The 12401-nt window shown below is 38.1% G+C and overlaps 1 gene segment (V, D, J or C); it reads left to right on the top strand.

Annotated features, from left to right (window-relative positions):
• The first annotated feature begins 421 nt into the window (after positions 1–421).
• LOC129114862 (T-cell receptor beta-1 chain C region-like) lies at positions 422–9067 on the top strand. The segment is given in 5 exon segments: positions 422–662; positions 4747–4809; positions 7867–8214; positions 8464–8570; positions 8750–9067. Coding segments are annotated over 5 exon segments (750 nt in total).
• The last annotated feature ends 3334 nt before the right edge of the window (positions 9068–12401 follow it).

Raw genomic sequence — 12401 nt, 5'->3', positions numbered from 1 at the left:
GACAAAACAAAATGCTGGCAACCTATTCTAAAACACAAGGACAGAAAAAACACGTCTCCAGAGTCTCATTTCATAATCAGTGATGAGGAAGAACAGTCAGTCCCAATTTAGTCATGTGATCACGTGACCTCATGGTTTATTTGTGCTGCACAGAGTGATGTGTGAGTCATTCAGCTGGGAGTGAGGCTCATCGCTGACATGTTGATCACAGCCCTTTATCTGTCCCTTCTTTTACACTCAGGTGGGTTTTTTGACTCATAATGGATGTTCTCACCAACAGCTGCTTGAATGATCCAGTTTCTACATATCATATATTTATGTGAATTTTCAGTTCTGCACATCGAGGTGAGGCACATTTAAACATCATCATTTGTGTGCTGCAGGTCTCACGGTTGTAGTTCTTCAGTCTGGAGATCAAACGTCCCAGCCAGGACTCACTGTGACCTTTGAGTGCAACATGGGTCCGGGGTTGAGCATGGTCAGCTACACCATGTTATGGTATCGACAAACCCACTACGGAGCTCCACTGGAGTTCCTCACCAAAGAGTACGACCAAACCATGGGGCACTTCCAGTCGACTATGGACAAGTCCAACACCAAGTTCTCTCTTCAAGTAGCTGAGCTGCTGCTGAATGACAGCAGCACCTACTACTGTGCTGCCAGTCACAGTGATGCACACGGACCAGACACTCATACAAATATGAAGTCTGGGTGGGAGTCACAGATGGCTCACAGGCAGGAAGGAGCTGTGGCTTGTTTGGTTTTTGTACTAAATTAGTGAAACAATAAAGAAAAAAGATCATTGATCCAGTTCAAACACACTGGGACTACTTTATGTTTATGTATTTAAGGGCTGCATGATATGAGCAAAATAATTAACGTTGTTGAATATTGCTTTAATGATATTACAGCGATAAACAAACAGATCTTCAAGTGTTCACAGCTGTGCCTTTCTGTATACTGCACAAATTCATAAAAAAATAAAAAGGGAATTATTTCCAACATTCTTTAATTAAACAAATTGAACTGAACACAAAAGGTCCCAATAAAAATAAAAAGAACTAGAGTGACATTTTAAAGTACAGTTGAGTGAAAATCATTTGTTTATTGTGCAAATTGACATTGCAATGACAATAAAAAAATCTATATATTGTGAAACTCTAATATATATATTAATTCATAGAAGAGTATTTTTTCATGTCTACAACCACCACTATGGCAGAGGTCTCTATCCAACAAATGATTATCAATGTTTGCAGATAATACATTTATACTATCCTTCTCATGCAATGGATGCATGACTCATCATACTTTCCTCAAAGTATGATGCCAGTCAAGATATTTTGTTGTCATATATCTTTTATGCATATTATATATGTGATAATAAGAGAGGAAAAAATGATAAAGTTTTAGCAATGATACGAGCAGAACAAATCCCTTTCAGGTAGCTTAGCTAGCTGGAAAACTCCAGATTGCAACGATCTGAGAAGCTTTTCTCCGTTAGTGTTTTACATCAAACAGTCAGGTCTGTTGTGGAAACAACAACTGCTATAAACTCTCCTGTAAAGACCTCTGAGAACTTCTGTTACAGGAACTTATGAACCTGCAGTTGCTGCTCAGTGTCCACTAGAAGAGTCTGTGCAGAGAAACCCGCATGAACCTGTGAAACAATATGAACGAGTTCCTGGTAAAAGAAAAACAAGAGGGGAGGATCAGATCTTATTTCAGAAGGTTTGATTGGAGCAGTAAAGTGAGTTTCACCTGCAGCTGGTCGGCCTGATAGAAGACAATAGAGTCAGATGTGATTTACTCTGAACTACACAATCACTGTGACAATGGTCACATTCTGGGCAGCAGTTCTCATCTTCTTAAGTAAGAACATTTAAATTAAGTTTAATGAAAACCTTTTTTATTAGCTATGCTTTGTTTACTTGTCTTTTTCTTCTTTCCCAGATTTCTCCTCCTGTGTAAAAATTCACCAGCCTCCATCTGTGATCAGCCGTGACGGAGACCCGGCTGCAACTCTGCAGTGTGAACACGATGACCATCAACATTACTACATGTACTGGTACAGACGAAGCAGCAGCGGGGAGAATACAGCTGGTGTCTTATTCTCTCGGTAAAGGCACGACGAGCATCGAAGCTCCGTTCAACAAATCCAAGTTCTCCATGTCCCGGCCTGCGGTGCTCAGCTCCTCTCTGCAGATCCACCGTGTGGAGGCAGACTCAGCTGTGTTTACTGTGTCTCCAGTAGAGCACGATGGTTCAGAAAGCCTCAGCAGCTAAACAACAACCTCAAGAGGAAACCAGGAAGAGGTGACAGAGAGGAGGGATGGATGAAGGAGGGTGAATGTCTATAACAGCATGACAGGGGACTTAAATCCATGTGACAAAGAAATAACAATTGGTTCAAACAGAAGCTAGAAAAGAAAACAGCACGACAAACTCCACTCGTTGGTTAAAGGAACAGGAGCTGCGTCTCCACAGATCAGTGACGTTCCTGCTGCACCACAAAGCTGATCAGCTCTGATAAATAAGCAGGTGTTAACACTTTAAGGTTTAGAGATCCCGAGCAACATCATTTCCCTGTACAGTTTCTCATCTGTGTCACTCTGTGCTCAAGTCTACACTCTTATATTATTTAATGTTGGCTGCAGAACTGAGAAGACTTCAGTTTATCAAGTTTAAGAGGTTATGACGCACTGACCTCTACAGGGTCCATGAGGGATTACACTTAGATGTGGTGGTTAAAGAGAGGTTAAATAGAGAACAGTGTTGTTAAATGGAGCTGCTCATGATGTCTTTTAGTGTGATGACCTTCATTAAATAGGAATAAAGGGACATCAATTATTTACATTCATGTAGTGAAATATTGTTATTGATAAAAGGTCAGACAGCAATATGTAAGGTTATTTATTTATTTAATTTCATTTAGGGAGTGATAAAACACAATAAACAGACCCATGCTACGTGTCATAGTGTTTAAGCTAAATGTTTTGTTTAAAATATTGTCCTTAGATCAGGTAATACTTAATATATATACATAGTATTTTCATATAAACTTGTATTAAAATATTTAGATATAAGCTGATGGTGAAGAATCTAATACTGAAATGTTTAATAAAACTTTGGTTTAAAAGAAGCAGTGTGTTGGATTTTGGGGGATCTATTGGCATAAATGAAATATATTTTTTAAATTGATGTATAATCACCTGAAACTAAGAATAAAAGTGTTTTGTTATCTTAGAATGAGTCCTTTATTTCCTCCTCACAGGGTCCACCATGTTTCATCACCAAGTTTCTACAGAAGCCCAGAACGGACAAACCAAACCCCGGCTCCAGAAAGGGCCTTTCATGTTTTTACACCACCAGAAGGTGAGTGGAGGTGTATCGAGTTGGTTGCAATCTACAACCTCACCAGTAGATGCCACTAAAGTCTACACACTGCTTCTTTCTGAGAGATGAAGATATTTCGTTCAAAGATGCCTCCCTGACTTCGTAGTTGTTGTTGTTACACAGTTTAATCTCATGATGCATGATGACAATATAGTCTAGTAAATCAATAATTTATAAAGTTTTTCTTCTCGTTAAGCAATCATGAGTTTATTATACGTAACGTTAAAACATGTTGTGCCAATTATGATATCATAATACAGATTGTATGTCATTTGTTGTTAAACCTGCATTGAGGAGAATTCTTGACCACTTGGGGGCAGCAGAAAAACTATTTTCACATCCAGTAGTTACAGAGAAACATTAGCACTTATTTGGAGAATATGAGTCCAATATTCACTTTCTTTTAGCAACGTTTTGGTCTCCACCGAGGGAAATATCTGGTTCTTTGGCTCCACTATGCTCATCAGCTAGTTGCTAATATTGTGTGTTTATCTGGACTTTTATACTGAAAATAGCTTCCTGCTGCTGGAATAAAAAGACTTGAGCTTAAGGAGTTTAAAATGATTCATAAACTATCTACAGATTCATCACGACAAAATTAAACTTTTCACATTACACAGTCGATGGTAGGTGGTGAATGTTTCTCAGTAGATGTGTGTCTCCTCAGTTCACTGGTTGCTGGGTGGATAAAGAGGTGTGACCAGCAGAGATGTCCCTCCCTCTGAACATCTTCATACAAACAAACAAACAAAGAGCAGTTCCTCTCTTCCTTCACACCGTTGTTGCTTCTTTTCTTAGCTCTCCCAGAAATAGCAGCAGTCAGTCAGCCCGACCTGAACAGCTGCTCTCTCACACAGAGAGAGATGGAGGCTGAGATATGGAGGAGCTGGGTGGGGGAAGGAGGGAGGAGGGGAGAACCAAAGAGACTTCAGGTTTTTGTGTGATGCTTTTTCACCGTGGGGACAGGGGGCCACGGTGATACAATCCTATAGAGCCGCCGTACAAAAACCTCCTCCCATTGACACCCATTGTGTAGACTGCTACATGCTACCTGGGACACTCTGGAGAGCAGAAAAATCAATAATCTGAAGGTGTTCAAGCTGTCAGGACAAACTGGAACTGGAAAGTCAACATTAATGGAAAAATTGGCTGAAAATTAGTTTTAAAAAAACAAGTTTTTAATCATATCTGGAGCACTGGATGAGTCTCGTAAACATCTTCACAAAAGCAACATATTTTGGACATTATGAATCTCATCCTGCACGTTAAAACCTTCTTCATCCTCTGGATTATTACACTCTGTTTAAACATGAGGGTTATGGAAAGTTTTGAGACTTTTTGGTAGAGGAGACATTCAGTGTGACACTGGAACTGAAGCTTACTTTGGAAAGGGAACAAAACTCACTGTTTTGGGTAAGTAGCATCTCTCACTGCTGCACTTCACTGGTATAAACTTATAATAGTTAAAATGTTGGTATGAAAGTGAAAGAAAAAAACAGTTGTTTTTAAAAGCTGAAATATTGAGCTGAAGTGAAAACACTGTGACCAACACTGATCCTGCTTACTTTGGCCAAGGAACCAAACTGACTGTTTTAGGTAAATATTCAGTTTATTATTGAGTTTTGTTAAATGTCACATTGTTATAAAATCTTATTATGAACAGAAGTATTGGTAAAAACCTTCAAAAGATAATTCTGGTAGAGAAAGACTGAGGAGCTTCATGTTCAGTATTTCTACACTGTGACAATGCAAACGAGGCTTACTTTGGAAAAGGAACCAAACTGACTGTTTTGGGTAAGTCAACGATGGTTTGAATGGAACAAATGTAAAAGAAATAGTCATTGGGGTGGTGCATTAAGACACTTAATGTACTTTATAGTTCAGGTTCAGTTCAGTACTTTTTGATGTTAAGCTTAACCGCTGTGTCAATAACGAAGCCTATTTCGGCCAGGGAACTAAACTGACTGTTCTCGGTAAGTAAGACTTCAAACCTTCTGATATTCACTGGTACATTAAACGTAAAACAAATAAAGCAGGTCTGCTGTCTGGGGGAAAAGTTATGTTACATTAAACTTGTAAAAAAAAAAACAGACTGTAGTGCTGTCAATGTTGGCTTTAAATGGTAAAAGAAATACACATTTAATACATTAAAGTACATTTAAAAGTAACTAAATGTAAAGAAGCAAAGTTAAAGCAGCATGTTGGGCTGTTTAGAGCACTGATCTGCTTCACTGTGACTCTGGTGCTTATGAAGCTTACTTTGGTGGAGGAACAAAGTTAACGGTTTTAGGTAAGAAATATATTTTGTATATACAGTCATTGATAAAGTCTATGCAAAGACATCGGAACAAATGTAACAAGTATTGTAATTGGAGTCGTTGTTTAACAAACTTGATGTAATCGACATTCTGCTCAGAGCTTTTTGTTATCAAGCTTAAACGCTGTGTCAGTACGAAGCCTATTTCGGCCAGGGAACTAAACTGACTGTTCTCGGTAAGTAAGATGTAAAATGTTCTTCACGTTAATTCACCTGTGAGAGAAGCAAAACGTATAAAAGCCTAACAGGTTGGGCCTTGAGATGCAGAAGAGAGATGCAAAGTAAAAGCAGCATGTTGGGCTGTTTAGAGCACTGGTCACGTTCACTGTGACTCTGGTGGAGCAGCAGAGGCTTACTTTGGTGGAGGAACAAAGTTAACGGTTTTAGGTAAGGAAACGTTTAAAGGTCCTTAAATAATGCTCAGGTATGATTTTTTGACACCTTTAATTCACTCCCAAGCTTGATTGACTCCTAACAACCAATCATTAAACCATTATTAAAGCTGTTAACAGTATAAATAGTCCTAAAATGGTCACAAATGCATGTGGATGTTTAAGAGGTGAATGTTAGTGGAGGAACATTTGGCTCTTTTGCAAACTTAAGTAGACTCATTTCTTGAAGTCGTCAAAAGAGTGTCAAAACTGTAATAGTGACTAAAGACAAGGAGGCAGCAGGAAGAGCTTTTGTGTCGGTGGAAAGTCTCTGTGCTTCTTCAGCGAGGCTTTCTTTGGAGCTGGAACTAAACTCACTGTTTTAGGTAAGAAAACCTGCAGAAAAAACATCTCAGAGAAGAAGATGCTCAGCTTGTTTGTTTGTTCAGATTATAGGCATTACTAAGAATTTATTTATTAGACATTTTATTTGATTGTTGTGAGAGAAAGTGTGCAAAGTTTAAAATGTGAAAGAAGTAAATGCAGAAGTTAGTTTGTGGCAGTAAAACAATGGCTGTCTGTGTTCTCCAGTAAAAGTAGAGCAGCAATAAAACAATTGGCTCTACGCCCAGATTATTCCTCTCACAGCCAGTTCTTATCAGCTCTGTGAAACACTGTGAGCTCACAGTCGGAGGCTTACTTTGGAGCTGGAACTAAACTCACCGTTCTAGGTAAGACAGTTTAAATGATTCCATGTATACTGACTTAATAAATCAAAAGATATCATAGAGATTGATATCAAATTAAGACTGCTACTAGTTATGCTTGTTTAAATGTATGCTCTTAAATGGACCCTTAAATCAGCAGTTTAATAATGTTGAGATTATATTTGGTGTTAGAATTTCTCCTAAAGTTTTATGCACACAGTTAAAGGTTTGAGTTAGTCCTGAAAAAGAGAGCACAAAGAGTCTACAGCTTTCAGTGCTGGAAGCTCGAGCAGTTCTTCTTGTATAGCCTCGTATCAGTGTGAACAACTACCAGCCTGCTTACTTTGGCAGTGGCACCAGACTGACAGTGTTGGGTAAGAAAATGATAAAAAATCATATGAAAAAATGTTTGTTCCTGAGCTTCATTGGTCTAAATCTGCTGAATTATTGAGAAAAAAATATGTTATTTAGTGATTGCTGTGAAGTTTTGCTGTCAAAAACTGCCAAAGAAAATGTAAAATCTACTTAACTCGATAAATCTCTCAGTTGTACGGTTGAAAAAGTTACATTTGTTCCCGGCACCAGACTTTGTTATACTTTATCAACTGCTGTTATGGTTAATATATAGTAATATAGTCATTTGCTCTAACGGTATTCACAACAGCCATTATTTCCTCATTCATATAACAGTGCTTCTTTACTTGCATTGGTCAAGAAGTGAAGAAAAAGTAACAATAAAAAAAATCTGTGACATAAATGGTGATTGTTGTACTGTGTGTGTACTGGTTGGTAAAAGAAAAACCTGTAAATTAAGTTTAAAACAAACAAACCAGCGAGGTTAAATCTGCTGTTGGAGTCAGTTTTTTACCTGTGAGTCAGCGGTGTGCTCCGGCAGTTATCCTGCTTATTTTGGAGAGGGAACCAAACTGACAGTTCTTGGTAAGATAATGAAGAATTGTTAATTGCTTTGAATAGGAGAACAGAAACAACCATGTTGTTGTTATTAGATGTAAAAAATGGATCTTCAGGACTTTAAGGCTTTAATTTAGTGCTTTATGTACTTTTGTCCTTGCAGAAACAGGACTTGAAACCACCGCACCAACAGTCAAAGTGCTTCCACCTTCAACAAAGGAGTGTCAAAACCAGAAGGACGACCAGAAGAAGAAGACCATTGTTTGTGTGGCCAGTGGATTCTACCCTGATCATGTCGGTGTGGTCTGGAAGATCAGCGGGGAGATTGTCACCACCGGTGTGGCGACCGACAACGCTGCCCTCCGAGAAGGCAAGCATTACACAATCACCAGCAGGCTGAGGGTCACTGCCAAAGAATGGTTCACAAACGACCTAAAGTTCACCTGCACCGTCAGCTTCTTCAACGGGACACATACTGAACTTTATGAAGGATCAATTCATGGGGTAGAAGGTAGGTTTCATTTGAAACTCAGAAATGACCTCAAACTGTTCTTTTTTCAACTGGAGATACATCAACAACCATCTGTCTAATGCATGTATTCTTCTTCCATCAGATAAGGTCAGAGGTAAATATCAAATCTCATTCTGTGTTTCTGAACACCTCAATGCATCAGTTCTACAACGATTCAGTGTCCTGTTGGGTCTCCACGTGGATGTTTCCTCTTTGAATCTTCTCACCAAATGTCTGTACTCTCTGCAGAGAAATATCTGAGGATCACACAGAGCGCCAAACTCACCTACGGTGTTTTCATCGTCAAGAGCAGCATCTATGGAGCCTTTGTGGCGTTTTTGGTGTGGAAGCTTCAGGTTTGTTCCACATGATCTCCATGTTGATTCCTGTCCCTTCACCTTTTATCCAAACATGCACACAGATTCTATTATTTGTTCTTTAAAAAAACAGCCTTTGTACATTTTAATATGTGAATGAAGGAGTAATAAAAAGAGCTTGTGACGTTATGACATTGTGTCCTTTCTGTCTGTTGCAGAGTTCAGCTGGGAAGCGGAACGACTGAGAGCTGAGCTGAAGCCTGAACAGACCATCTTTATCTCGGTTTCTGTAAATAGAGTTCATAGTTTCCACAGCTTTGTGTGTCACAGCGTATTTGCATTCATATATAAATGAGCCAATCAAATGACATCAGAGGGATTTATTCCTATTGCAATATTAAATCTATTGCTGGCATGGAAGTATATTAGATGTAAACTATTTTAAAAACACGCCTACTGTACGTCTGTGCTTGTGAATTATTTCATGATTGATTTTCTTCTCAATAAAAGTAGATCACATGATCTAACAGATTGAATGACTGTTTGACTTTCATATATATTTGTCTTAACAATGATGATCAAGTTTACATACAGTATGAATCTAAACCAGAGAAGTTTATGCATTAACCTTCATTCCAGTCTAAAGCTTTAAAGCTAGGATGAAGCAGATCTATATCATTATCAGTCAGTCGCTCCAAACGTTGCTGATATGCAGTGATGATGCTCTCACATCTCATCAGACTCTGAACATCACTTTTTCCACAGATGGTGAGAGATACACCTTTCTGACTCTTTTCTGAGAAATCCGTTATTTCTCTCCTACATGATGTTGAAACATCTCAGCATCAGAATCTTCATAAGCAGGTTCATTTGAGTCATAACATTTTCCAACAAACAACCAGAGAGGTGACTTAAGTCTCTGATCACATTCACTTGATCAACTAAATCTACAAATTCTTTTTTTAGAAATCATCTGTCTTCATCAAAGTGGGTTTATTTAAGTCGTATCTAGCGAGAGAAGCTTATGACGGTTTACATTCCTCCTCATGAATAAAGAAGTTGTTCTTTTAGTTCAAACGCGTTCAGCAGTAAAGTAAATGTAAGAGTGTGAGTCGACCACACGACAACAGGAAGTCGGCGTCCTCGTCTGAGAACAGAAGAAGGTCAAAGCTGTTGTTGGTGAGGGAGACGAACCGGAGCATGAAACCCTGCAGAGGAGCAGAGAGCGACAGCAGAGAGAGGATGTGGTCACAGAGCAGCCTGCACATCGCTCTCTGTGCTGAGAAACCACCAAGGTGCAAACCTCCACTTTACCACCAACCTCCGGCTCTCAGAGCACAGCTGCATCTCTGCACAGAACCCCCACCCTCCATCACTGCAAAGCAACTCTGAGCAAACAGCTGTGAAAACCTCCATTTCTGTGTCAACTGAAGCTACAGAATGAACAGAAATGTGTGTTATATCTGTCACAACAGCTGTTTACTCTCATCTGGTGCAGACATATACGCATTTTAATATTTTTCTTTTGCAGGAGATTAGAGTGTAAAATCATTTTTTTGTTGCAGTTGCAAAATAAATCACCAGAAATAAACAAAATAATAAAAAAACTGAGGATGTTTCATAATAAGATCCTCTACAAATCATCTTCATATGAATCACTAAAATAAGACGCAATAGAGGACAATATTTGAAGCACAACACTGCATTTACATTTCTGTCTAAACTTCTCTCAATTAAAATTATATATATATGTATATATATTATAATGTTTAAAATGTTTTATCAGTTAAGACCCCCCTGGGACTCAAACTGAGGAATAACAAGTTTGACTTTCTACACTCGTTTCCTTGAAAAACATGTTTGTGCTTAATCAAGTCACATAAACAGGAAACTAAGTGTGTGACGATGCAACAGAAACAATGTGTGTGTGTGTGTGTGTGTGTGTGTGTGTGTGTGTGTGTGTGTGTGTGTGTGTGTGTGTGTGTGTGTGTGTGTGTGTGTGTGTGTGTGTGTGTGTGTGTGTGTGTGACATCTGTGATCTGGATAATTATATCTCCTCCTGCAAACCATGATCTTTAGAAGTTGTCTCTTTCCATCCGTCAGTTAGAAAATAGTTTTATTAACTCTAAATTTAAAGACAATCACCTCATGGGTTCATAATAAAATATCATAATAAATGCAATAAACCATGTTTAAATCTTCTTGTTTATTTCATCATTATCACTTTTGTGTTTCTAGACATTATCAAACAAAACTGATATAGATCAAAACATTTTTTTTTACTTCAAAAGTAAATATATTTATTTTGAAATATATATGAAACCACTTTAAATGGTCTTAATTTCTCTAAAGAAATAACGATTTGTTCATATTTGCATGAGGGTTAAGTGCTGATAATTAGTTTATCATTACAATTTACTTGATAAGTACAATGATTTAATACAGTCATTAAAATGATAAGGTTGAACTAACATGTATATCATTTCTATATCTGTGACATCATCAGCAAACATGCCTCTGTCATTATTTAGAGTGACCACATTTGGTTTTTAAGAAGTTTAAATACGAGACAGGAAGTCTCTCTTTAACTCATTTTACTGGTCACATGACGTTTAGTTCAGTAGATACTTTAGTGAAACTTTAATAAACTGCAACAAGAAACAGGCAGATGTTGGAGATTTCAGTGGTACGTTTATAAACTTCAGCCACTAGACACAAAGAAAAACACACGTTCAGTATCTAGCAGCTGAATGAGAGATTTCATGTTTCATGTTGAACGACCCTTTGTGATGCAAACAGAACATCAGTTCATGTGTAGGATTCATGCAGTAATTCAAGCATCAACTGGTTTTATATAAATGTTTTTTTCTATTATAAAATGATATAAAAGCTTAATGACACAGAGTTGGAGTAAAAAAAGAATCTCCTTCTATGTGACAGAATCAGCAACAAGAACAACCCTGTATCTTCTAACGTCATTAAACAGAGGTTCACGCCGTACAGCAGATTATGGAGAAACGTCACATCATTTTACATCGAGTTTAGTAATCTGAAAAATAAATCTTTGTGATTCTCTAGAAAACAGAACGGGTCCACTAGATTCAGTGAACAACTTTTAATTTATGGTTGATGTTGGTTTTATTATATTTAACAGACTTCAGAAGTTTACTCTTAAATCTCTTTAGCATCAAACCATCAGTTTACATTTCACAATTATTCATAATTAATTAAATATTCACAAGTATTGTTTCTCTCCAGGAGGAGCTGAACCTCTCACACTCAGTTTTATATCCAGATGTGCACAAATACAGGTAAATATTGAGACATGCAGATATACGGATAAGGCGTTATCTCTTTATGCAACATACATGTGAAGCAACACACACTCTACGACCTTTACTGACCTCTACTGGTGACTCTGAAATTACAACATCAGAAGAACTCGTTCCCAGCTGGAGAACTTCATAATGAACACACACTACACTGGTGTGTTATTTTGGGTGTGTTGAGGTATAATGCTACACAAACCTACATAGTTACCACTAGTGGGGCTCAGACTCTGTATGTCCAGTCTCTCTACTTTGATGAAGAGCGTTAGCATGTTGACGTTTATTTAAACATTCATGTCACTGATGTAAAGATTGTGTTCCTCATGAGGCCAAAGCAGTGACTAACACTCACCTTGAGCTGTGAGCTGCTGCTGAGTGGAGGATGAACATGTGTCGTCACCAGAGTCTGTAGACTTCAGGGAGCCCTCTGCTGGAGAAACCTGAAACACAGAAGTCACAGCTTTAATACAATCAAGGAACAAACCAGGGAACGTGACTTCAAGCAGTATGACTTTAAGTCACAATCAGACAATCAGACGTG

This window comes from Anoplopoma fimbria, unplaced genomic scaffold (genome assembly GCF_027596085.1).
Source record: "Anoplopoma fimbria isolate UVic2021 breed Golden Eagle Sablefish unplaced genomic scaffold, Afim_UVic_2022 Un_contig_10520_pilon_pilon, whole genome shotgun sequence".
Classification (NCBI taxonomy): domain Eukaryota; kingdom Metazoa; phylum Chordata; class Actinopteri; order Perciformes; family Anoplopomatidae; genus Anoplopoma; species Anoplopoma fimbria.
This window is presented reverse-complemented; position numbering and strand designations above follow the sequence as displayed.